Genomic DNA, 27,521 nt, shown 5'->3' with positions numbered 1-27,521 from the left:
CAACACCATTGTCCCAGAAACCCTAGACCCACTCCAATTTGTATACTGCCCAAACAGATCCACAGATGATGCAATCTCTATTGCACTCCACACTGTTTCCACCTGGACAAAAGGAACACCTACGTGAGATTGCTATTCATTGACTACAGCTCAGCGTTCAACACCATAGTACCCTCAAAGCTCATTACTAAGCTAAGGATCCTGGGACTAAACACCTCCCTCTGCAACTGGATCCTGGACTTCCTGACGGGCCGCCCCCAGGTGGTGAGAGTAGGTAGCAACACATCTGCCACGCTGATCCTCAAGCCCCTCAGTCCCCTCTGTACTCACTGCTCACCCACGACTGCATGGACGGGCACGACTCCAACACCATCATTAAGTTTGCAGACGACACAACAGTGGTGGGCCTGATCACCGACAACGATGAGACAGCCTATAGGGAGGAGGTCAGAGACCTGGCCGGGTGGTGCCAGAAAAACAACCTATCCCTCAACGTAACCAAGACTATGAGAGATGATTGTGGACTATAGGAAAAGGAGGACCGAGTACGCCCCCATTCTCATTGATGGGGCTGTAGTGGAGCAGGTTGAGAGCTTCAAGTTCCTTGGTGTCCACATCACCAACCAACTAGAATGGTCCAAACGCACCAAGACAGTCGTGAAGAGGGCATGACAAAGCCTAATCCCCCTCAGGAAACTAAAAAGATTTGGCATGGGTCCTGAGATCCTCAAAAGGTTCTACAGCTGCAACATCGAGAGCATCCTGGTTGTATCACTGCCTGGTACAGCAATTGCTCGGCCTCCGACCGCAAGGCACTACAGAGGGTAGTGCGTACGGCCCAGTACATCACTAAACTAAGCTGCCTGCCATCCAGAACCTCTACACCAGGCGGTGTCAGAGGAAGGCCCTAAAAATTGTTAAAGACCCCAGCCACCCCAGTCATAGACTGTTCTCTCTACTACCGCATGGCAAGCGATACCGGAGGGCCAAGTCTAGGACAAAAAGGCTTCTCAACAGTTTTTACCCCCAAGCCATAAGACTCCTGAACAGGTAATCAAATGGCTACCCGGACCATTTGCATTGTGTGCCCCCCCCCATTTTTGTGCAATTTGAAAGAACAAAAATACCGATCCTGAGGCCCATTGTGAGGCCCATTTTTTAAAAAGTTATCTTTGACCAACAGATGCATAACTGCATTCCCATTCCCAGTTGTGTGAAATTTATAGATTTGGGCCTAATGAATTTATTTCAATTGACTAATTTCCTCATATGAACTGCATCTCGGTAAAATCAATGAAATTGTTACATGTTGTGTTTATATTTTTGTTGACAATACATACTTTTGCAACAATTAAATAATTACAGGGGCTTTCCTATTATCTGGTAGTTTCTCTAAGGGTTGTGTAATGTAAGAAACCCTACTATATAACACGTCAGGCTAACTAACGTAAGCCAGTCTAGAACGCTATGTACAGTGCTTTCAGAAAGTATTCTCACCCTTGACTTTTTCCACACTTTATTGTCCTACAGGCTGAATTTAAAATGTATTACATTGAGATTTTGTGTCACTGGCCTACACAAAAATACCCCATAATGTCAAAGACGAACTATGTTTTTCGAATTTTTTACAAATGAATTCAAAACAAAAAGCTGAAATGTCTTGAGTCAATACGTATTCAACCTCTTTGTTATGTCAAGCCTAAATAAGTTCAGGAGTAAAAATTTGCTTAAGTCAGATAATAAGTTGCATGGACTCACTCTGTGTGCAATGATTGTGTTTAGTGTAATTTTTGAATGACGATATCAATCATCTCTGTACCCCACACTGTCACACCCTGATCAGTTTCACCTGTCCTCGTTATTGTCTCCACCCACTCCAGGTGTCACTTGTTTTCCCAGTGTACTTATCCCTGTGTTTCCTGTCTCTCTGTGCCAGTTCGTCTTGTATGTTTCCAAGTCAACCAGCGGTTTTCCCATTCTCCTGCTTTTTGCATTCTCCCTTTTCTGGTCCTCCCGGTTTTGACCCTTGCCTGTCTCTGGACTTTGTACCCGCCTGCCTGACTATTCTGTCTGCCTTGACCACGAGCCTGTCTGCCACTCTGTACCTTCTGGACTCTGATCTGGTTTTTACCTTTTTCGCTGTCCACAAGCATTCTCTTGCCTACCCCTTCGAATAAATAAACATTGTAAGACTCCAACCATCTGCCTCCTGTGTCTGCATTTGGGTATCGCCTTGTGCCTTGATACACACATACATTATCTGTAAGGTCCCTCAGTCGAGCTGTGAATTTCAAACACAGATTCAACCACAGACCAGGGAGGTTTTCCAATGCATCGCAAAGAAGGGCACCTATTGGTAGATGGGTAAAAAAAAAGAAGCAGAAATTGACTACCGCTTTGAGCATGGTGAAGTCATTAACTACACGTTGGATGGTGTATCAAATACACTCAGTCACCACAAAGGTACAGGCGTCCTTCCTAACTCAGTTGCCGGAGAGGAAGGAAACAGGGATTTCACCATGAGGCCAATTGTGACTTTAAAACAGTTTAATGACTGTGATAGGAGATGAAGATGGATTAACAACATTGTACTTACTCCACAATACTAAGCTAATTGACAGAGTGAAAAGAAGGTAGCCTGTACAGAATCAAAATATTCCAAAACATGCATCCTGTTTGCAACAAGTCGCTTAAGTAATACTGCAAAAAATGTGGTATAGGTATTCACTTTTTGCCCTGAATACAGAGTGCTATGCTTGGGGAAAATCCAATACAACATATTACTGAGTACCACTCTCCATATTTTCAAGCTTTGATGTGGCTGCATCATGTTATAAGTTTGCTTGTAATCGCTAAAAACTGGGGAGTTTTTCAGGATAAAAAAGAAAGAAATGACTGTCTAGCAATGATTAACAACCAACTTGACAGAGCTTGAAGAATTTAAAAAATAATAAATGTGCAAATATTGTACAATCCAGGTGTGCAAAGCTTTTAAGTGACTTACACAGAAAGACTCACAGCTGTAATTGCTCCCAAAGGCGATTATAACGTGTTGACTCAGGGGGTGTGAAAACTTACGTAAATTAGATATTTATGTATTGCATTGTCAATACATTTGCAAAAAATTCTAAAAACATGTTTTCACTTTGCCATTATGGGGTATTGTATGTAGATTGGTGAGGAAAAACATATATTTAATCCATTTTGAATTCAGACTAACACAACAAAATGTGGAATAAGTCAAGAGGTATAAATACTTTCTGTAGGCACTGTGATACTGAATCATCAGTAACATAGCACTAGGCTTGGGCGGTCATACCGTATACCGAGCTATTTTGAAACAGACACATTAGTATCGTGTTATACTGCACAGACGAGAGTGCTGCACTCATAGAGGTCAATGGGAAACGTGACCCATGCCACCATGGAATATGTGCAAGTGGAAGAATTTATATAGCTGCATATGGCTTCAGTCAAATCAGCTTGAGTGAGAAACGGGTATAAATCACCACGACCCCTTTCACATCCTGTCTGTCTTGTCTACAAACAGGGTGAGAGTAGTGCTCCCTCCCCCCCCCCCCCCCCCCCCCACACACACACACACACACACACACACACACACACACACACACACACACACACACACACACACACACACACACACACACACACACACACCAGTGCTAAGCCTTGTCTGTCTCTCAAAGGGTATAAATAACTTTCTGGGAAGTGGGTTTTATCAGGACCCAGCAGGCTTCAGGCTCAAAGTCCCAAGCATGGAGCTTCTGTGTGTTGACTGCATGCTAGAATTCAACAACAACCCTACATGCAGAAGAGTACAATACTCTCTCTCTTCTAAAAACACACACCCAAGCATGCATGCACATACACAGCTAAAATAATAATACCGTGCCAGTCACACAAACCCTTAACACACTTACACTACATCCCCACCAGACACATGCATAACCCCCAATGGAATGTGAACATACAGGAAAAGCCGGTTGGACACTACACAACTTTCAAAATCCTGACATCGCTGAGCCTCTCACATTAAACAACCGTCTTGCAGGTAGTTTATTTTGTGTTGCCAACATAGTGGTGCACGCACTAAACGATGTGGCACAGACGGGGTCACACACTTCAAGACTTCACTTGGTCGTGAGGATTCTCGAGGATTCTCTGTCTCGCTAAAACAATGTGATTAGATTTAACATAGCTACGAGCTGTGGCTCAAAGCAGCCTCATAAATATTCAGTCAGATATTCTCGCTTGCCATACAGAGTTGAAATATCTAGCCAACATTTTGAATTGGATAACAGCGCTTGTGAACACCAGAGTTGTTACGATTTGACACTTTGCTTTGGTTAAAGGCAAATACAAACACATACTAGTAGTAGTCATTGCTCCTGCTCCAGAGCCTACACATTCTGGGTGATGCGAAACAACATCATCTCATTGCCTTCTCTGGCGAACTCACGTTAGCTATTGCTCATCACCATTCTCAAAACTTGCCGTTGCACATCTCACACAGCAAGAGCATTGCAGGGACGTAATATCGGGACGTCTGGGACTGCTCAAAGATGAGATCGATAGCCCTAAGATTTGCGTCTTTGACCCGCTCACATTAAATGAGCGTCGGTGACGGCCGTGCTCCCCGAGTAGACAACGACATGGGGATTTTGTTTCTGATCTCAAAAACTTGTCTGGGACAGCTAAATCGGGGCCAAAATCGTGTAGTGTACACCCGGGCTTAAACTAGTCAGTTGAATCTTATGCAGTAACAAAGGACACTTTGATGAGAGCGACTCAAATGTCAGTTTTGTGTGTGTATTGTACCTGTTTGAGGGGCCGTAAGGAGGCAATGGTGTCCCAGCCGCTGTGCTCTCCCCACACAGGAAGCTCCCCTGGCTGCAGCAGCATCTGACGGCCCTTATAGTGACTATATTCATACACCACCCACCTGCCAAAGACACATTCATTTGTGCACAACGTAGAGAAACGTCTTGAAACAGGTTTGGGTAGTACCTCCCTGTTTCACTTGTTTTCTTACTGAACATGACACAGGAAACTGTGTTCCTTCTCTATGTACTGTATAGTGTAATGTTTGCTGTTTAGTGACATAGGAGATGGCAGGCTCTCTCTCTACTCACAGTCCACTGTCAACCCGCAGAGACTGAGTGAAGAAGTCCTTCATGTGCTCTGTGGGTGTTACGGCAACCATCTTCAGGCCCTCTAAGTAATCCAGGGAGAACAGGCTGATGGACGGGTCGGAGAAACTCTATAGACACAACAGGGAGGGAGAGCAGCCATCTTAGATGAGAACGCAATTGGATGTACTGTACGTACGTTCTATCCTTTTTCAAAGTGCCTGTATTGAACTATATTAGGGCAAAATACAAAAAAAACATATATTGGTAAAGCAGTCCACTGCTTTTGGCCAGCAGTACTAAGACTTGTCTCTGGTCAAAGGTAGTGCATTATGGGGAATAGGTTGTCGTTAATGGCACTGCAATGAACTGCAATGGTGGATGAACGGAATCTACCTTAATCTATTTATCATGGCATATAATACAGTTAAACTGCATGTGTGTTCACGTGTTTCATCTAGCTTGTTGTGCTACCTAAAGCTAGCAGTAAATGGGCTGAGGTCATGCCAGGTACACTCACATAGGGAATGGGCCTCAGTGATTTGACAGAAGTGTCCACACAGCCACAGGAAATGAGGTCAGGATAAAGACCCTCTCCCAGGACATACTGGTTTCCACAGTAACCATCCTCATCAAAGAGCAGCCAGCTGGAAAGGGGCAGGAAGAGCAGTAAGTGTGATTTAGACATAAATAAGCATCACAGACACATGTTCTCTGCCTCATATGGCAACTACAGTGAAAGATACATTGTGGCATGCCTACAGCAGGCTACTGACAAGCCTTGATAAGCAACAACCTATAAGGGAAATTGTGAAGTTCAAATTTGCATTGACCCATAATAATAATTTATTGGATTTATATAGCACTTTTACAGTGCTCAAAGCGTTTTACATAGTAAGAGGGGACATAACTCCACCTCTAGGATCAGTACAGATCCAATAGTACAATGGTAGGTAGTCCTCTACTACTCACTTTCCCCTGATGACTCTGAAGGACATGGGGGAGGGAGATCCACAGTGTCCTGCCTCCTCCTCGTACTCCTCACTCACTCCCCCGTAGTGGGGCTGGCTGTAGGCCCGCAGCTGGAGACACAAAAGCACAACTCAGTACACACTTCACAGCTGAAACTAATTACAAAAAAATTGCCCCTTTCACTAGTCTTTTGACAGGTGAAAATAATGTGGTGGAATTCCATATACATACCAAGACCTTTGGTTCTCCGGTGCCACAAAGTTCCTGCAATAATTTTTAAAAAGACTTCTTGACATATTTCCCAAGTCATATTTTCCAACATCTATAGCATACACTGAATGTACAAAGCATGTTTTGAGTGTGTCAAGAACTGCAACGCTGCTGGGTTTTTCATGCTCAACAGTTTCCCATGTGTATCAAGAATGGTCCACCACCTAAAGGACATCCAGCCAACTTGACAACTGTGGGAAGCATTGAAGTCAACATGAGCCTGCATCCCTATGGAAATGCTCGACACCTTGTAGAGTCCATGCTCCGACGAATTGAGGCTGTTCTGAGAGCAAAAAGGGGTGCAACTCAATATTAGGAAGGTGTTCCCAATGTTTTGTACACTCAGTGTATATTTTTCATTGTGCCACAGAGCTACATTGGAGAGACATAGGAGGGATATCATCCGCATATGTCACTCTTATGACACTCTTATGACACTCTTATGACACTCCTATTTGTACAAATACAAATATGTAGATCTATTCCTCTAATAGGTTATGAAACAGAGCTCACCAATCGTATGGGTCTGATAGACTTAGCTGCTCCATAGTTGCCACCCCAGTGCAGAGTGGCAGGATGTTTGCCTTTCTCCAGTATGCACTGCTCTCCGCTGAAGCATCGCTCGCTATACGCCACCCATCTGAAACCCAGCAAAGCCCAGAGACCATCAGCACCAGAGGCACAGTGAGTAGTGAATGACAAAGTCATATGAAACTATGTGAACTTTAGATTGTTGGGATGCACATTGATTGAGATGTTATTGTAACTGGTCTTCTCAAATCAAATCCAATTTTATTTGTCACATACACATAGTTAGCAGATGTTAATGCGAGTATAGCGAGATGCTTGTGCTTCTAGTTCCGACAATGCACTAATAACCAACGAGTAATCTAACCTAACAATTTCACAACAACAATCTGCAGGATTGGGGTCAATTCCATTTAAATTGAAGACGAAAACATAATTTCAATGTATTTCCTGAATTGACCTCAACCTTGGTCACCTGATTGATACTCACACTCCACTCTTCACAGAGATGGCAGTGGTCTTCTCAGTGGCTCCAGCTTTCTCCAGATCAGGGATGTCCAGATCCAAAATGTTCCTCCCCCCGTCTCCAGAACAGCCAGTTTCCTCTTGCAGTGACACTGAGGGCTCTATGAAGTCCTAGCAATGGGAAACATGCAACATGCAGAACAGCTCAACGAGTAAGACTGCTTTATAAAGTAGCTGCAACAACCTTTACACTGACATAGCCTCGTGTTTAAACAGAGTTAATATGAAGAAATGTGGGCTGGTTAAATGTACATAAACATACGCAACTGTTCATGTTCAAGTAGCCTCAAACTGAAAAACTCTACAAGCTGCATTTACATAGCTGCTGCATATATCTTAGGTAGTTCATTGTGAACCCCTCTGTAAACACTATACATAGTGGGAGCTTTACAAAATGGCTGCTGGCGACTACACGTCGGTGTAGAGTTGATCAAAAGAGTGGTGCCGCTAACAGCCACAGGGCACGAGTAGAGGGAACTGGAATGCTAATTAACCTGCCATATGATAAAACAGCTAGCAATTAGCTCTACCTGTTTAATCCCATTAGGAGCACAGCCTTGCCTATCCTAGCCAGGAGTTAGCTGTAAGAGTGCTTCTACTAGCTAGCGCTTCTGACTGATACTTGGAGGCTAAAATAGAAACTTAGCCACCGTTCAGTAGTGAGGTGATTGAAAGGGAGTGGACTAGAGGTTTGATGGCTGACAAACTGGGACACACAAATGGCCAATTTAAAGAATTTGGCCTGGTTTCAGACAAATGCCTGTGACATTGAGGGTTGGAAAACACACAGATGCACACACACATACACACATGCAGGCACATTCACAACCCCCAACACCAGGGTTTCCTTTAGCCGGTAACAGGCAAAAGCTGAAAAATAAATAAATGAAAAGCCGATTAAAAAAATTGGCACCAGCCAATTGTCCCCAGAAAATGATAATCCCATTGCGAAATAATGCATTTTGGCCTATTCATTTATTTAAATACCAGTCAATGTAGCACTAGAGCAGCTGCTTCAGCTCATCAAACAGCTGTTGGTTGCTGCTAGAGTGAAACACGTTTAAAAAAAAGAGCTACTATTTTTTATTTCTCAACCGTTTTTCATTTTTATGAACATGTGACCTTTCTATACGGCACACCCTGGCCGACTCAGCAAGTAGAGCTCTTGGGGGAGTTATAGGAAAAACAAAAACACTCAAAGATATTGGTTATTCTACTTATTCCAAACTGCATCAGACGTGTGTCCTGTTCTGGACTATTCAGCAGGAGTGTGGGGTGCTAAGAAGTATCTCAAAACATCCATAACAGAGCATTACGCTATTTTTTAGGTATGCACAAGTTTGCACCTATACTGGCAATAACCGGGGACATGGGCTGGGAACCCTGTGAGGTGAGATGGAAGGTTTGTATGGTGAGACCTTGGAATACACTGTTGGATTGTAAGGTTCTATATTTCTTTTCTTAGTAAACCTTGCTGAATGTAACCCTGTCTTTCATTTTTGTTCATTGATTTCACCTGTGTTAGTTACTCACCTGGTCTCATCAGCTCCTTTTTTAGTTCAGTTCATTCTGTTTGTGCCTTTGTGAGGTATTGTTCGTTTTGACTCTACTAAGCATTTTCCAGTTATAGCCTTCAGTCCTAGTTTTGACTCACCTGCCTGTTTGCCTACCTGTGTATGACCATTGCCTTCCTGTAAACACCTGATGAGCTCTGCAAGTGAATCTACACCTTTTTCTCCCTGAGTATTCATTACATGGATATGTCAATTGCCATAATAGCTAGCATAGTTTTTCAATGGGTTCTCTCCATAGGGGGAGCCTGGGCAACTAAAATGTCTGACCTTTTCCAATAGTCTGACTGTGGAGAGTTGTACAAAAATCAAATTAACCTCTTGAGTGTAGGGGGCAGTATTTTGATGTTTGGATGAAAAACGTACCCAAATTAAACAGCCTATTTCTCAGGCTCAGAATCTAGAATATGCATATAATATGCTGGCCCTCGACTTCTTCTCGGGCCTAACAAAACCCGTGCCAATATATCCTCCAAATACCGGCTTCTCTGGCATTATCACTTAAATATATATTTTGGTCAAATTATTTTTACTGTTCTAGGGACATAACTATTTCTTGGATAACCTTATTTACTATTATGTATTGACTTCATTTTCAGTCTTTATGTGGTGCGCACAGAACACTGGAGGAATTATCAATGAATTTGACACTAAAATGTAATTCATTCATTCATTGAAGCGCATTTCCTATTTGTCAGTCAAGTGCATAGGCAACTAGGCAGGCTTCAGTACGTCACACACCACTTTGTAATGAGCTGGAGGCAGTATGCATTTAGAAAACATATACTTAATTGTTTGAAACTGAATCTTTTAGTAAATATTATGAGCCATATCTTACCTTGCTTCAAAGTACCATAGCCAAAATGCAACCAAATGTGCAGGCAATTATTTTATGGATTAATCTCCTCCACCCATTGAAACCAGTTTCCTATTTCTCTCATGTTCTATTGGTTTTCAAATCAACTGTCTCTCATTGCCCAGCAGCCAAAGGTACAATCACAATCATATTAACAACCCAGGCAAGTTGTCTTTAGATCTCCCCTCTCTAAACATTTCTAAAGGCTATTTTCATCTCCGTCTCGTGAAACAGCTTGCATGTGCAGTGCGCTTTTGACAACAGTGTTTTCCTGCTAATTGCATTATGGAACAAACATTTGAGCGTAGTCTACTGCCTTGTGTGCATTGCTGCCCTTATCATGTGAATAAATAACATTTTATCAACATTTTAAGCTAAACGTTCTGATCTGTTTCATGAGCCTCATTGCTTTATTTTTTTTTCAGGATGTAGCCTAGACCTGTAGGAATTTGGGCTCTATCATCCCACAACTGTCCCAGAGTCTGTTAGGAATAGGCTATTGATTTCCTCACACAGAACGACAAGCTGACCAATAGAATAGGTAAGCTTTTCTACTATGGTGGATAGTAGATTGACATTTACTACTGATTTTACTGTTCATTACTCCTCTTGTTGTCTGAGGAAAAGTAAAGTAAACGCGGACAGTTATTCTAAATTTGGTAAGGACGCACACTGTTGCATCCTGGAGTTGCATGTTCTGTTAAGATGAATTACCATAAACTAAATGCGATTTCTGTCATTCCGAGCACAGTGGGTGGAAGCCCTATTGAGGTTATGCATATGGGTTCGGTAAATTTCCTAAATGTCCGGTAAATTAAAATGCTGCCGGTCAAATGTCCGGAGCCACATTTTCCCAACGGAAACCCTGCCCAACACATTTAATTGACTTCCCTCATTCTTTCAAATCAAGTGTCGGCTTCCAGGATTGGCTTTGCACAGGTACACATTCCCACATAGGCCACATATACTGAATACATGTTAAACTGTAAATAACCATATCATTAAAACCCTGTAACTTACTGCCTGTAAGAAGCGGAAAGAGAGCAGCAGAGGGTGATCGGCTCCACCCAGATCTCCGCAGTCACTGTATTCTCCCTCCTCCAGTAAATACTGCCACCCTGTGTAGTCCTCTCCAGTGTAGCCCACCCATCTGTCAAACACAGAGGTCACAGGTCAAACCACAGCTAAATAATTCCACGCACACAGCTTGAATAGGAGCCTGGGTGTCAATGATACAGTGATGCTGATAAGTGTCTTAGAGGTGGATATTCCACTTGAGTTACTGCAAAGGAATGCCTTGGACAAAAAACAGTGATATCTTTATTGTTTGGTTGATCGTGATGTTTGGGGTTTTTGAGATGTTACAATTGAAATGTTATCCCTCCCTGTAACACACCAAAGCATGCACACGCGCACACTTCCATATGAACGCACACTTACCTCCAGTTCTGCATGGCTCATGTTTGCACAGGGAGGTGAGCTATATTTGCTCTATATGACAGTAAACTACAGGAGAGGTAGCTTTTCAGAGTAATCACATGACCAGCAGATTGTGAAACTGTTTTCAGCAGAAATACACACCTTATAAAAACCTTAAATCAAGTATGTAGCTTGGACTCACACTCCACCAATGACCCGTAGCGACAATGCCCCCTTCAGCCCAGCCACAGCTCCCAGACTGGGGGTGTGGCCTCCCAGATCTCCACTCTGCCCCTGGAAGTGGGGCTGCTCGAACACCAACAGCTATTAAAACCCAAAACTATATCTCAGGTACTTTTTAATTAATTTACTTCCATGATCATTATAATTCATCGTCATCATCGGGCAAAGTGATGTGATTATTTAACTGCAGGGTATAGGGGTTTATGATGTACTTTCACTATCGATAATGTCTTGCTTACCTTAGGATCCAGAGGTCTCCTCACTCTGAGTCCACTCTATCAGAGAGACACAGAACACAATGAAACCTAACCTTGATGAGATCAATGCTCAGTCATATACAGTGCCTTTGAAAAGTATTCAGACCCCTTGGATTTATTCACATTTTATTGTGTTACAGTGGGATTAAAATTGATTTACTATTTTTTTTTTGTCAACAATCTACACAAAATACTCATGTTGAAAAAATACTCACATTTTGAACTAAAATATAGTCGTTGCATAAATATTCAGCCCTTTGTTTAGGCACGGCTAAATTAGCTCAGGAGGAAAATGTGGCTTAACAAATCACATAATAAGTTAAATGGACTCACTCTGTGTGAAATATTAGGGGTTGAAATTGTTTTTGAATGACTAACCCTTCCTCTGTCCCCCATACATACAACATCTGTAAGTCCCTCAGTCAAGTATTGAATTTCAAACAGATTCAACTACAAAGACCAGGGAGCTTTTCGAAACCCTAATAAATAAGGGCAGTGATTGGCAGATGGGTAACAATAACAAATCAGATATTGAATATCTCTTGAAGCATTGTCAAGTTAATAATTATGCGGTGGATTATGTATTAAACCCCCCAGACAAATCAAAGATACAGTCGTTATTCTGAACTGGGCTGCAGGACAGGAATGAAACTGCTCAGAGATGTTACGATGAGGCCATTGGTGATTTTAAAACAGCTACAGAGTTCAATGGCTATGATGGGAGAACACTGAGGATGGATTTACAACATGGTAGTGACTCCACAATAATGACTTAAATGACAGTGAAAAGAAGAATACAAATATACAGAATACGAATATTCCAAAACATGCATCTTGTATGCAAGAAGGAACTACAGTAATACTACAAAAAAACTAAGGATTACAATTTTCGTCCTAAATGCAAAGCCTTATGTTTGGGGCAAATCCCACACAACACATGACTGAGTAACTGCTTCTTTATTTTCAAGCATGGTGGTGGCTGCATAATGGTAAGGGGTTGCTTGACATCGGCAAATACTGGAGAGTTTTTCAGGATAGAAATAAATGGGAACTAAGCACAGGAAAAATCCTAGAATAAAAACGTATTCAGTCTACTTTACACAAGAGACTAAGAGAGAAATTCACCTTTCAGCAGGACAATAACCCACAACACAAGGTCAAATCTACACTGGAGTTTCTTACCAAGAAGACAGTGAATGTATCTGAGTGGACAAGTTACAGTGGACTTAGATCTGCTTGAAGATCTATGGCAAGACATGGAAATTGCTGTCTAGCAATTATCCCAAACATCTTTACAGAGCTTGAAGAATTTTGAAAAGAATAATAGGCATACACTTACCCAAGAGACTCACAGCCGTAATAGATGTCAAATGTGTTTCTACCATGTATTGAATCAGGGAGCTGAATACTTATGCAACCAATATGTTAGTTATTTTATTAATCTTTAAAAAATATTATAATTTTTCTTCCACTATGACATAATATTTTGAGTAGATTGTTGACAAATCAATTTTAATCCCACTTTGTAACACAATAAAATGTGATGAAATCCAAAGGGTCTGAATACCTTTGCAAATGCCTACAGAAAGTAATCATACCCCATTGACGTAATCCACATTTTGTTGTGTTGAATTCAACTTTTTTTTCTTTTTTCTCTCACCAATCTACACAGAATAGCCCATACTGACAAAGTGAAAACATGTTTTCAGCAATGATTGCAAATGTATTGAACATTTAATTCAGAGACCTAATTTACATAAGTATTTACACCCCCTTTGGCAGTGATTACATACAGCTTTACAGTCCTTCTGGGTAAGTCTCTAAGAGCTTTCCACACCTGTATTGTACAATATTTGCTAATTATTCTTAAAAACATTCTTCATGCTGTGCCAAATTGGTTGTTGATCATTGCTAAATAGCCATTTTCAAGTCTTGCCATAGATATTTTCAAGAGGATTTATGTCAAAACTGTAACTAGGTGACTCAGAAACATTCAATGTCATCTTGGTAAGCAACTCCAGTGTATATTTGTATTTATTATGGATCCCAATTAGCTGCTGCCTTAAGGCAGTTTATACAATTTTAAAAACATTACAATACATTCACAAAATATTTCACAAAACATTAAGTTTGCGCCCTCAGGCCACTACTCTACTACCACATATCTACAACACAAAATCCATGTGTACGTGTGTGTATAGTGCGTATGTTATTGTGTGTGTATGCATGTGCCTGTGCTTGTGTCTCTTCACAGTCCCCGCTGTTACATAAGGTGTATTTTTATAAATTTTAAAAAATCTGATTCTACTGCTTGCATCAGTTACTTGATGTGGAATTGAGTTCCATGTATTAATGGCTCTATGTAGTACTGTATGCCTCCCATAGTCTGTTCTGGACTTGGAGACTGTGAAGAGACCTCTGGTGGCATGTCTTGTGGGGTATGCATGGGTGTCTGAGCCGTGTGCCAGTAGTTCAAACAGACAGCTTGGTGCATTTAGCATGTCAATACCTCTCACAAAGTGATGAAGTCAATCTCTCCTCCACTTTGAGCCAGGAGAGATTGACATGCATATTATTAATGTTTGCTCTCTGTGTACATCCAAGGCCCAGCCGTGCTTCCCTGTTCTGAGCCAATTGCAACATAACCAATATCCCACTGTGTATTCAATAGGGGCTGGGTTGAAAATCGACCAACCTCAGATTTCCCACTTCCTGTTTGGATCTCTTCTCAGGTTTTTGCCTGCCATATGAGTTCTGTTATACTCACAGACATCATTCAAACAGTTTTAGAAACTTCAGAGTGTTTTCTATCCAATACTAATAATAATAATAATAATATGCAAATATTAGCAACTGGGACTGAGGAGCAGGCAGTTTACTCTGGGCACCTTTTCATCCAAGCTACTCAATACTTACTGCCCCTGCAGCCATTAACAAACATTTGTGGAGTGGTTAAAAAACAAGTTGTTTTCATGACTCCAACCTAAGTGTATGTAAACTTCAACTGTACCTATTGCCTGATCTCCCGGACTACGTTACTAGCCTATTCCCTGCCTGTACTGTTGCCCTTTTGGACCCCCTGTGTATGACCTTCTGCCTGCCCCTGGACCCAGCTACCTGCCTCCTCCTGTGGTCCTTTGCAATAAACAACTGCTGCGCCCTGCGCTTGAAACTAGCTCCCTGTCTCCCCTCGTGTTCATTGCAAACTGTTTTAAAGTCATCCTTGGCCTCATGGTAAAATCACTGGATGTTTGCCTTCCTCTGCAGCAACTGAGTTAGGAAGGATGCCTGTACCGTTGCAGTGACTGGGAATATAGATACATTATCCAAAGTGTAATTAATAACTTCACTATGCTCAAAGGGATACTCAATGCTTTTTTAAAGCAGATAGGTGCCTTTATTTGTGAGGCATTGGAAAACCTTCCTAGTCTTTGTGGTTGAATCTGTGTTTGAAATGTACTGCTCAACTGAAGGACCTGACAGATAATTGTATGTGTGCAGTACAGACATGAGGTAGTCGGATGTGCTACCTGAAATGCTACCTGTCCCAGACCTGCTGTTTTCAACTCTCTAGAGACAGCAGGAGTGGTAGAGATACTCTTAATGATCGGCTATGAAAAGCCAACTGACATTTACTCCTGAGGTGCTGACTTTCTGCACCCTCGACAACTACTGTGATTATTATTATTTGACCATCTTGGTCATGTTCTGTTATAATCTCCACCCAGAAGAGGACTGGCCACCCCTCATAGCCTGGTTCCTCTCTAGGTTTCTTCCTAGGTTTGGGCCTTTCTAGGGAGTTTTTCCTAGCCACCGTGCTTCTATACCTGCATTGCTTGCTGTTTGGGGTTTTAGGCTGAGTTTCTGTACAGCACGTTGAGATATCAGGTGATGTACAAAGGGCTATATAAATACATTTGATTTTGATTTGATTTAGTCACAAAAAAAAATTCGCATTAAACACTATTATTGCAGTGAGTCCATGCAATTTATTATGTGACTTGTTAAGCAGAATTTTACTCCTGAACTTATTTAGGCTTGTCATACTTGAATACTTATTGACTCAGGACATTTCAGCTTTTCATTTTTATGGGGCCAGTGAGGCCAGTGAGACAAAATATCAATTTGATCCTTTTTAAATTCAGGTTGTAACAACAAAATGTGGAAAAGGTCAGCAGGAGTGAATACTTTCTGAAGGCACTTTATATTTCTGAGAGACATTGAAACATTATTACATTGAAGAAATCCTATGGGCTAATTTTATCGGCTAAAACTGTGCCAATTTCAAAATCAAATATAAATTCCTTTCCTGCATGGATAGCATTGAAGTGGAATTGAGCCCAAACCCGACCACAGCCAAGCAATGTCAGATGACTCGGAGTGATGTCACCTTGGTCAAACCTTACCATTCTGAGGGGTCTCAGTGACCTCACAGCGGCGACCTGGGGATGACCAGCGCCAGGTGTTGGGGAGCCACCTGCTTCCATAATCGCATAGTTCCCATGGAAACCAGGGTTGTCATAGGCAAGCCAACTAAGGTGGAAAAACAAGATTAAGGCATTATAAATGAGAGGTCCAGGTAATCTAATCTCTCTTGTTTTCTAAGCAGATGCTTGGTTACAAGCATCTGGTGTCATTGTTTTCAAGTTACAGGTAAACATGATCCATTTATGTCAGTGGAGGCTCCTCAGAGCAAGAAGGGGAGGACCATCCTACTCAGTGTTAAATAATGAAACTTTAAAAAAGTTATCCTTTTTCGTTAAAACTACACAAAATATATTCACATCACCAAATACCTGATTAAAACAAAATGTTTCGCTAGCACCATTGTGCAGCCAGAGGACAGCTATTTCCCATCCTCTTCCGACTACATTGACTTCAATACAAAACCTAGGAGGCTACTTCCATTTTGACCTACATGGTAATTATGACCACTTCCGGAGGACGTCCTCCAACCAATCATAGCTTTTGCAATATGAACTGACATGTTCTCCATCCAATCATAGGATTAGGTTCAGAGAACGAACCTAGTGTGGTGTATTGGGGTTGTGCCACAGAGCATTTTGGGGGTTCTGTGTGTTGAGAAGCTTGGTGAGTTGGTGACATGTTGGATGCAGATTGAGAGTGAAGCATTAGTTGAGCATTTTTAGTATATCATTCCATTCAAATGAGCTTCTTCAAACTACAGGAGACGGAGGAGATAGATTATATTATGTTTAATTGGATTTAGAACTTCATTTTTGTGTGGAGTTAGCAGGGCAAATTGAAAAAAAAAATGAAAAGAGAAATTTTGCCCCTTTTTCTCCCCAATTTCGTGGTATCCAATTGGTAGTTACAGTCTTGTCCCATCACTGCAACTCCCGTACGGACTCCGGGGAGAGGCGAAGGTCAAGAGCGGTGCGTACTCGGAAACACAACCCAGCCGAGCTGCTTCTTGACATAACGCCCGCTTATAATGTCAGCCGCACAAATGTGTCGGAGGAAACCCCATACACCTGCCGACCGTGTCAGCGTGCATTGCGCCCAGCCTGCCACAGGAGTTGCTAGAGCGCGATGGGACAAGAACATCCCTGCCGGCCAAACCCTCCCCTAACCCGGACGACACTGGGCCAATTGTGCGGCACCCCATAGGTCTCCCTGTCACGGTCAGCTGCGACAGAGCCTGAGCTCGAACCAGGATCTCTCTCTCACAGCTACTTAGACCACTGTGCCACTCGGGAGGCCCCAAATTGAAATAAATTGAACTGATTTTAGTTTCAAGTAGCTATCTACCAGAGTGCAGTTTTCTCAGCCAGAATGTCTAGCTAATGCCAACAACAATGTTGTGGATTAATTGTTGAAGAACCCTTTTCATTTCTATCTCAAGGCCATCAGACTGTTAAATAGCCATCACTAGCACAGAGAGGCTACTGCCTACATACAGACTTGAAATCATTGGCCACTTTAATAAATGGATCACTAGTCACTTTAATAATGTTTACATATCTTGCATTACTCATCGCATATGTATATACTGTATTCTATACTATTCTACTGTATCTTAGTCTATGCCGCTCTGACATTGCTCATCCACATACTTATATATTCATATTCCATTCATTTACTTAGATTTGTGTGTATTAGGTATTTGTTGTGAAATTGTTAGATATTACTTGTTAGATATTGCTGCACTGTCGAAACTAGATGCACAAGCCTTTCGATACACTCGCAATAACATCTGCTAAACACGTGTATGTGACCAATAACATTTGATTTGATCAGATTTAAGCTCCTTGGAAAATGGACGAACGTTTGCATATTCAAACTGCGCAACACCAACAAGAAGGTAAGAAGAAACAAGGTCACAAGCAGCTTATCGGCAAGAGTTGGCTTTTACTTAAGGGCACGATGACAGGGAAAGTTCAGATAAAAAGGGCAACTACCAGGAGCTTGCAGAGGTAATTGCTCATTACGATGCTTTACATGCTGAGCATATGGAAGTTCTTCTCTGGGGCGCCGAAATCAATTCAGAATGATTTGATCACTTCCATCGTATCATCCTTTAAAAGTGAGATTAAAAAGAGAGCTTGACTCCGAACAGACACAAGCAAAAAACTCTTTACATAAATGTTGCAGCAGCCTATGCTAGACCTAAACATTAGAGATCTGACATGCTGTACGGGATGAAAACGAGACGATTTTTCAGTCTGATCAACTTTAGGCCACTAATAATAGAAGCTGCATACAGCATGTGCCCTGTCCATCTGGTCAGGGTAAACTAACGTGTAACGTTACGTATTTATAGTCTATTTGTTTGTCAGGAGAAAATGTGAATGTGATCAAATTTGGTTTATAAATCAAACTTGGGCTGGCTTGGCTGCCTATACCTTTTCAATAGACAATTATTAACTGGAATTAATCAATCAACATAATAGTGACGACATAGATTGTGAGTAAATGTTTAATTAGGCCTACAGTTGCATAGGCCTGCATGGTGGAAACATGCATAAAGCAGCCTCAGTGAGTTCTACTGTCCATCCGTTGTAGTCTTCCTGTCTGGGTAGAGGAAACTCCCCTATTAGTCTAGTCTAAATGTATCAGGTTGCTGCAGTTTGACAGGGTTTTCATCCTCCCCAGGGTCAGGAGTTTTTTTTACAGGAGTTTCTTAAAAACCATGTGATCTGAAAAACTGGTCGTATAGCCCGTATAAAACATTTTTACACCTGGTTAATCACTGTCATCCCCTATAGGGTCCGGAATTTTCCTGGTTAGGTTACAAGATGAGGAAGAACTCCCCACCTCTATTGTGCCACCAGTCTGCTTGCAGTTGTCAGTTATCGTCAGGTATGTAGATGATCAGGGCTTTATTCAGGAATGTTTCTTGGGCTACTTTGATGTGTCAAGTGAGCGAGATGCGCAGTCTGTGTTCGACTTTGTGAATTCTGAAATGTCAGAGTTTAACTTGTTGCACACACCTATGATGCATCTGGTATTTGTATTTACAAGTCCCCTCCTGTTCCCTGACTAAGAGGTGATGACCTTTCCACTCCACTACCACGGTCAACTCTCTCCTGACATTAACTGAAGCCACGTCTCATGTGCCCTCTCATCCACTGGCACATTGAATGTTTCCACTCCAAGCACTGTGAGCAGACCTGTACATTTTGTGTCATTACTGTATGTAGAGTCAATCACGTACACAATCATATTATTACACATCAATGATTAACCTCCTTGCTTGGACAAACTCAATCCCCGAGCTGACAAGGTACAAATCTGTTGTTCTGCCTGAGCAAAGCAGTTAATCCACTGTTCCCCGAAGACGTGGATGTTGATTAAGGCAGCCCCCCGCACCTCCCTGATTCAGACGGGTTGGGTTAAATGTGGAAGACACATTTCAGTTGAATACATTCAGTTGTACAACTGACTAGGTGTCCCCCTTTCCATGATGGGCCTGTCCTGCACTGAAACCAAGCCTCTGAATGCCTCAACTCATGCCTCATACCCTCATTCAATCACTGCTGTGATCCCTTCCCAACACTGTGTAAGTAGCCCTCTTATTCACAACAATATTGTACTATACATGTCTTTATTAAATGCTTTAGGTTACAATAATTAGTCTGATGGATTTTTAAACACAGTTTGTTGTCTCCATGCAGTCCGCATCTGTAACGTGTCTTCCATCCTCCTCAATTTTTCCAAGTCACCAGCCTCCACTGATTTATGTGGCACCGCATTTACAGAGGCTTCTAAGTTCATTGTTTTATGCATGAACTGTATGAATGCATGATCAAACACCAATACTTGGGATATACAATGAGTATACAAAACATTAAGAACACATGCTCTTTCCATGACATAGACTGATCAGGTGAATTCAGGTGATTGCTATGATCCCGTATTGATGTCACTTGCTAAATCCACTGCAATCAGTGTTGATGAAGGGGAGGAGACAGGTTAAAGACATGGATGGTGTATTGGTGTATGTGAGCCATTCAGAGGGTGAATGGGCAAGACAAAAGATTTAAATGCCTTTGAACGGGGTAAGGTAGTAGGTGCCAGGAACACCGGTTTGTGTCAAGAACTGCACTGCTGCTGGGTTTTTCACGTTCAACAGTTTCCCATGTGTATCAAGAATGGTCCACCACCCAAAGGACATCCAGCCAACTTGACACAACTGTGGGAAGTATTGGAGTGAACATGGGCCAGCATCCCTGTGGAACGCTTTTGACACCTTGTAGAGTCCATGACCCCGACAAATTGAGGATGTTCTGAGGGCAATTCAATATTAGGAAGGTGTTCCTAATGTTTGGTATACTCAGTGTACATTGAGAACTCACACTGTATATACAGTGCATTCGGAAAGTATTCAGACCCTTTCACTTTTTCCACATTTTGTTAATGTTGCAGCCTTATTTTAAAATTGATGAAATTTTTTTTCCCCTCATCAATAATTTTGCAAATATATTAAAAAATAAAAACAGAAATAGCTTATTTACATAAGTTTTCAGTCCCTTTACTTTGAGCCTCTCAAAATTTTGCTCAGGTGCATCCAGTTTCCATTGATCATCCTTGAGATGTTTCTACAACTTGATTGGAGTTCACCTGTGGTAAATTCATTTCACTGGACATGATTTGGAAAGGCGCACACTTGTCTATATTAGGATCTATATAAGTAAAAACCAAGCCGAGACAGGATTGTGTCAAGGCACAGATCTGGGGAAGAGTACCAAAACATTTATGCAGCATTGAAGGTCCCCAATAACACGGTGGGCCTCATCATTCTTAAATGGAATAAGTTTGGAACCACCAAGACTCTTCCTAGCGCAGGCGGCCTGGCCAAACTGAGCAATCGGGGGAGAAGAGCCTTGGTCAGGGAGGTGACCAAGAGCCTGATGGTCACTCTGACAGTCACTTCTGGAGGAAACCAGGCACCGCTCATCACTTGGCCAATACCATCCCTACGATGAAGCATGGTGGTGGCGGCGGCATCGTGCTGTGGGGATGTTTTTCAGCGGCAGGGACTGGGAGACTAGTTAGGATCGAGGGAAAGATGAACAGAGCAAAGTACAGAGAGATCCTTGATGAAAACCTGCTCCAGAGCGCTCAGGACCTCAGACTTTGGTGAAAGGTCACCTTCCAACAGGACAACGACCCTAAGCACTGTCATGACTTTCCCTCCTGGGTGAGGATCAAAGAGAGCCCCCTCTCTCTCCCACCAGAGAGGAAGGGGGGGTTTATGACTTTAACGACCGGTTGTAAACTTTCTCTCTCTGGACCTGCAGTATTGAACAAAGGAATCTGATGTGTGTAGAGAGAGAATCTGCAGCCAAAACTCCATCATCCAAAAGTGGATAATGTAACAATGTTTCTAACATAAAGAATGTGGGAAATGGTTGGTGAGGATCCAAACAATAATCATGTCATATCATTTGTTGATTTGTGATGTCATTAAAGATGGTATAGCAAGATAATGGTAACTCTACAAATGTATACATCCCAGTTATCAGATTTATATCTAAATGTTGTGAAACTTATATGATTAAATATGAAACTACTTGTGAAAAGATAGCAATATGCTTTTAGCCTTCTAAATTTGATAATTGTTGTCATTTAAAGTTTTAATCAGTCAGTAACCACGCCCACGTGAGCACAGACATTATGCCAAAAGGATGGAACGCCCCTTTTTCCAGAGTGCTTATAAAGGACTCCTAATGAAATTTACAACAGACCAACGTGACCAACAGCGTGAGCTGAATGTTACGAAATGGTTAGAAACTCTCGACACGAGTGAAGAAGAAAACCTCTAGAGACCAAAACATGCCAGGTTGCTGCCAGTGTGTAAAGTGGTCCTAGCTGTACCCTGAATAATGAACCATTGAGACCAGAGAACGTGAGGATCATCCACACATTGAAATGGTTTAAAACTACCAGACCAGAAAACGGTAAGACTCTGAAACGCTCGAGTGAAGAAGAAAAAAAACTACATCGGAACATTCAGTCTGCAGCTGTTTAAGTACTTTAGTCTAGTAAACTCGACCAAAGACCACTACGTGGGTGACAATTGAAGGATCCAGTCTAACGAAGACGAGAGGGGAAGAACATTTCCCTCCGACCACCGTGTGGTACATCTGAAGGATCAAATCTAACGAACACTCCGAGACAAAGTAGCCTACTACAACTACAAAGGACATTGCGACCACTGGTGGACAAACCAGAGACTTCTGTCGAACGACTCCCCATAGACGGACCGGGTGATTTCAACAGAGAGACGACAGACATACAAGCGTAAATATATACATTGCAATTATTTTCAAATGAGCGGTCAATTATGTGCAAAGTATTCACATTCCCATAGTTTTCCAACTGTATGTACGATGGGTCCCTCTGTGTCTCTCCCGCTCTTTCATTCCCCACCCCTTTCCATTGTGTAACAAGCATAATGTTAGTAATCAATTCAACCTATACTGTGTGTGTGTTTATGTATTTCTGTGTGATTATTTAGTTAGTAAGTAAATAAATAATTACGCCGATTTGTGTATCGCTGAATCATCATTTAGACTAGGGTTCGTGCAGATTTACGAGGTCAACGACGCCAGAATGAGACTGATATGAGGTAATAATAATTAACAATTGACTGTTATTGAGAGATAAGATATATTTATATTTTTAGAGTTTAAGTCGGGAGATAGTAACTCGTTTAAATAACTTTTTCCTTGGTGCACCAAGGTTGCTAATGAGTTAATTGTTACATTATTAATTTAATCACGTAATAACTAAACATAGTTAATTGATATGATGAAACAGTCATCACATTAATGATAGTCACGTCATGACAGCACACAGCCAAGACAACGCAAGAGTGGCTGCAGTGTAGCCTAGTGGTTAGAGCATTGGACTAGTAACCGAAAGGTTGCAAGTTCAAATCCCCGAGCTGACAAGGTACAAAATCTGTCGTTCTGCCCTTGAACAGGCAGTTAACCCACTGTTCCTAGGCCGTCATTGAAAATAAGAATTTGTTCTTAACTGACTTGCCTAGTAAAATAAAGGTAAAAAAAAAAAATATATCCAAGAAGACTCAAGGCTGTAATTGCTGCCAAAGGTGCTTCAACAAAGTACTGATTAAAGGGTCTGAATAATTATGTAAAAGTGATATTACAGTTATTTATGTGTAATACATTTGCAAAAATATATAAAAACCTGTTTTTGCTTTGTCATTATGGGGTATTGTGTGTAGATTGGTGAGGGGAAAACAATTATTTAATGCATTTCAGAATAAGGCTGCAACTGAACAAAATGTGGAAAAAGTCAAGGGGTCTGAATACTTTCCGAATGCACTGTATACATTTTCACTCTTATTTTTTTGGAAAATGCTTCATTATTTGCCAGGAAAACTATTAAAACTAATTGTAAAAAATACAAGTAAAAAAATGTAATTGTAAAAAAAGAGTAATGACTAGTAGAATTCAGTGACATTTTTTAAAATCTGCTTATTGTAACATGATTTTTTAGAAGACCTCGACATTGTTGTTGCTATTTTTTGTGTGCTTTGTGTATATGTTGTATTGTGTTATGCTGTTGTTGTTGGTGATTGTGTGTGTGGTATGTTGTTGTTGTTGGTGACTGTGATATATTTAAAATAACATAATTAAAAGAAACAACAATACTTTGTCCAAAGTCATACAGTCAGTGTTACTAATCTCCACTACAATAGAAACCACTTTATCTCTCTGAGAGAGGAAAAAAATTGACCTTGTAATATTTCAATCTGCTTCAATGCAGACCGTGCAGTAGGTGGTAGTTGAACAATATATAACTATTTTAATGGACACCAGACAATGTTGACAAAGGCGCATGATCTTGTAAAACAGCTAATGACCTGGAGTAAATCCTGGCATGCTTCCAAAACATTTCATGTTTGCTGTTGTTGGTTCATCAATCAGTCAGAATTATCAGAGGCTGCTGCATCATACTATCACAGTCATATTCCGATCCAAAATGTGCCTTTCTTCTACCGTAAATGCGGGTGTGTTTGTGAAGTTTTACAGAGTCTTTATTGAGGAATTACCTCAATACCTAGGCTGCCTCACTACCTCCACCCTGAAGTGGGTCATGCGAAAACTTCAATTCGAAGTGTTCATTCCTGAACTGGACAGGGCGTCACTTCTACTTCTATAATAGCACCCTATTCTCTTAAACATTCCTGTAATACCCCAATGTTTGTGCTTTATAAACACTTTGAGCAGGAAATTGACTTTCCTAGCAGGTGCATGCTAGCAGAGAACAATCCACCCAAATTCAGTAGAAACAATATAGACGCCGGTTGGCAAGGACACGTCTTCTCAATGAGTAATTTCCCCCGTTGTTTTAGCAATGATGGCGCTTCCTTTTTGAGCCTATACAGCCTGTAGCTACTGAAGCTCTCTCTCACACAATGGCAGTGAGTTCCTCTACACAGTTACAGATACCACTAACAGGCTAGGAATAGGATAGGGCTCCTCACCAGCCAGACTTGACAGTCAGGTTTGACAGGTGGATGGGTCCACCACGTGTTCCCAAGATGTCCGCTTTCGAGTGGAGATGCTCCGTGGCTCCTCCTGGCGCTCCGATCGGAAGCAGATGAATTTCTGGAGTGCTGTCATCCTGAACGGTGAGAGAGACACAACAGCATTCCCTCAACATGTGGAGACATTCCTCCACACACCGCTCTATCAATTCTACTCTATCAGGCCCCACTATAATGCCTAAGGCTGAGAGAGGGGAAGATAGAGAGGAAGAAAGAGAGAGAGAGAGAGAGAGAGAGAGAGAGAGAGAGAGAGAGAGAGAGAGAGAGAGAGAGAGAGAGAGAGAGAGAGAGGAAGAGGAAGAGGAAGAAAGAGAGAGAGAGAGAGAGAGAGAGAGAGAGAGAGAGAGAGAGAGAGAGAGAGAGAGAGAGAGAGGAAGAAAGAGAGAGAGAGAGAGAGAGAGAGAAAGAGAGAGAGAGAGGAAGAAAGAGAGAGAGAGAGAGAGAGAGAGAGAGGAAGAAAGAGAGAGAGAGAGAGAGAGAGGAAGAAAGAGAGAGAGAGAGAGAGAGAGGAAGAAAGAGAGAGAGAGAGGAAGAAAGAGAGAGAGAGAGAGAGAGAGAGAGAGAGAGAGAGAGAGAGAGAGAGAGAGAGAGAGAGAGAGAGAGAGAGAGAGAGAGAGAGAGAGAGAGAGAGAGAGAGAGAGAGAGTCAGAGAAATAGAGGAGAGAATGAAAGAAGGAGGGATAGACAGAGAGACCCTGGCCCTCTACCAAAGCTTCAGTGTCCTTCCAGCTCTGTGCTTTTCGGCATTTCCCCCCTGTTGTAATCCTTTGAGACTACAGCTTGGCTACACTGTTCACTTTACAACTGGTCTCTCTTCTATTTGTAACAGTGACAGGTTAGTTGAAAACTACAAAATCCTATTCAAGCCATGCCATTTAGATGGAGGATTAATTAATACAATTTATGATTGACTGAGACCGGAGGCTACTGGGAGGTGTAAATAATGGAACCATTGTCTCCCAATAGAAATGTTGGAGGGAAATAACTAATGGCACTTGACACTAACTTAATGGTAATAAATATACTCACCTTCACTAGTCTTCTGATGGAGCCGATGGTGATGCTGGTGGGCTTGTTCTTTATCCCCTGGCTGGCCTGCTGCTGGCCCGGTTGGTGGCTCAGTACCGTCTCCCCTTCCTCCAGTAGCACCCAGGGGCCCTGGAACCCCGGCTCCAGGTACAGAAGCCAGCTACGACACACACACACACACACACACACACACACACACACACACACACACACACAGTGTGAGCACCCACTTCAATCTCACACACACACACTCTCTCTCTCTCTCTCTCTCACTAAGCACAAAAAGAGACGCCAGCCACCAACTGATCGCACAGAGCACACACAAACAGAGCAGGGGCATTGCCATGGAAACCTTGGTGACAGGACCTAGAATTCAAAGATCCCCCTTCACACCCTACCAGTACAGACACACACCCAACACAACAACAGCTGGTGATTAACGTTACACGTCGAAGAGAATATTACAGCACTGTGCTGACAGTAATGGAAATCAATCTGGCAATCACAAATGTTTTTTTTCTTCCGTTGAAATATTAAAAGCTGCTTACTCATGCCCCTGAACGACAGGCCCACAGCTCACAGTAGGGGGCATGGGGAAACTAAGCAGAGTCCTTCAATAGTTCAATATCCCTGCTGAGACTTGACCAGAACACTGCCTTTTATCTGGGGTTAAACTTTCCAAGTCAATAAATATTGTGGATTCTGAAAATAACACAGCGGTGTGATGTGTGCAGTGTAAACAACACTATTGTGTGTGTGTGTGTGTGTGTGTTTGTGTCGCCAGTAGCCCATAAACAAGTATTTTCAGGGACTTTTTCCCCCATGTTAATCATTGTCCCCTTCCATAAATAATCTATGTGGATGGTCAGGAACTGCTTTGAAGCAGTAGGAATCTGTCTATATTGACTCAGACAGACAGTCAGGGTTCTCCTAAAAGGCTTAGGCTGCTTTCACTGATTATACATCCACCATGAGAGACAGAGATCAATAGCTCCTGATAGGATAGGCTGCTGGGTTGAAGCCCAAGGAGGAAGCATCTCACGAGAAAGTCAAATCCCTCATAACTAGCATGTAGGAGAAACCATGTGGCTCACGCCTTCACTGATGAACTTGAACTGAATTCAAAACTTTGAATGACCAACAATCTGGGTGTCCAGAAGGGGTTCTGTCAGAACGACTAGGAGTTTGCTGAGTCAGGTAGTTGAAAATCTGTTTAACTTGAATAAGTCAACCTGTAAAGTAGCTCTTGTACTGCAAAGCAAAACTAGTTGGGGAAGGACGAAGCGGTCGTACACATTACTTCCTCTGTGGACTGTAGAGGGAACAATGGGACGCCAGTCGGTTGGTTAACCTGAGAAATGGATGGGGGAAGAACACACACAAGCACAACAACGAAGCTGCAACGTGACTCGCTTTCTTTCTCTCCACCACTCTTGTGGACAGGGGAGAGAGCTCCCACTCACATGGTCTGAAAGCTGCTTTGCCTTTCCCACTTTATGTTCGGGAATGACGGCTTGGTGTAAATAATACAACAGGACTAGGGATAGGGTGGCTGAGCCGACGTACTAGTACACAAATGGAAGGTGGGCCCATCCATTACGCATGAGATGTTGCGTAAGGCACCAAACTTTCACTAGTGATGGCGAGCAGAGTCGA

General features: G+C 42.1%; 1 protein-coding gene across 1 annotated transcript in view; it reads right to left on the bottom strand.

The window, feature by feature from the left end:
- LOC109892827 (uncharacterized) overlaps window positions 1–27,521 on the bottom strand; it is a 91,794-nt gene that overhangs the window by 3,193 nt on the left and 61,080 nt on the right. Inside the window, exons 8-20 of the mRNA XM_031825942.1 lie at window positions 25,866–26,025; window positions 24,774–24,913; window positions 16,198–16,324; window positions 11,774–11,809; window positions 11,494–11,615; window positions 10,893–11,022; window positions 7,411–7,556; window positions 6,906–7,032; window positions 6,354–6,386; window positions 6,123–6,232; window positions 5,671–5,797; window positions 5,154–5,281; window positions 4,840–4,963 (exon numbers count right to left, since the gene is read on the bottom strand). Coding sequence (XP_031681802.1) covers window positions 4,840–4,963; window positions 5,154–5,281; window positions 5,671–5,797; window positions 6,123–6,232; window positions 6,354–6,386; window positions 6,906–7,032; window positions 7,411–7,556; window positions 10,893–11,022; window positions 11,494–11,615; window positions 11,774–11,809; window positions 16,198–16,324; window positions 24,774–24,913; window positions 25,866–26,025 — 1,510 coding nt within the window. The remainder of the gene's footprint in view (window positions 1–4,839; window positions 4,964–5,153; window positions 5,282–5,670; window positions 5,798–6,122; window positions 6,233–6,353; window positions 6,387–6,905; window positions 7,033–7,410; window positions 7,557–10,892; window positions 11,023–11,493; window positions 11,616–11,773; window positions 11,810–16,197; window positions 16,325–24,773; window positions 24,914–25,865; window positions 26,026–27,521) is intronic.

The sequence above is a fragment of the Oncorhynchus kisutch genome, linkage group LG6, assembly GCF_002021735.2.
Source record: "Oncorhynchus kisutch isolate 150728-3 linkage group LG6, Okis_V2, whole genome shotgun sequence".
Taxonomy (NCBI): domain Eukaryota; kingdom Metazoa; phylum Chordata; class Actinopteri; order Salmoniformes; family Salmonidae; genus Oncorhynchus; species Oncorhynchus kisutch.
Note: the sequence above shows the minus strand (reverse complement) of the source record. Positions and strands in the feature narration are given on the sequence as shown.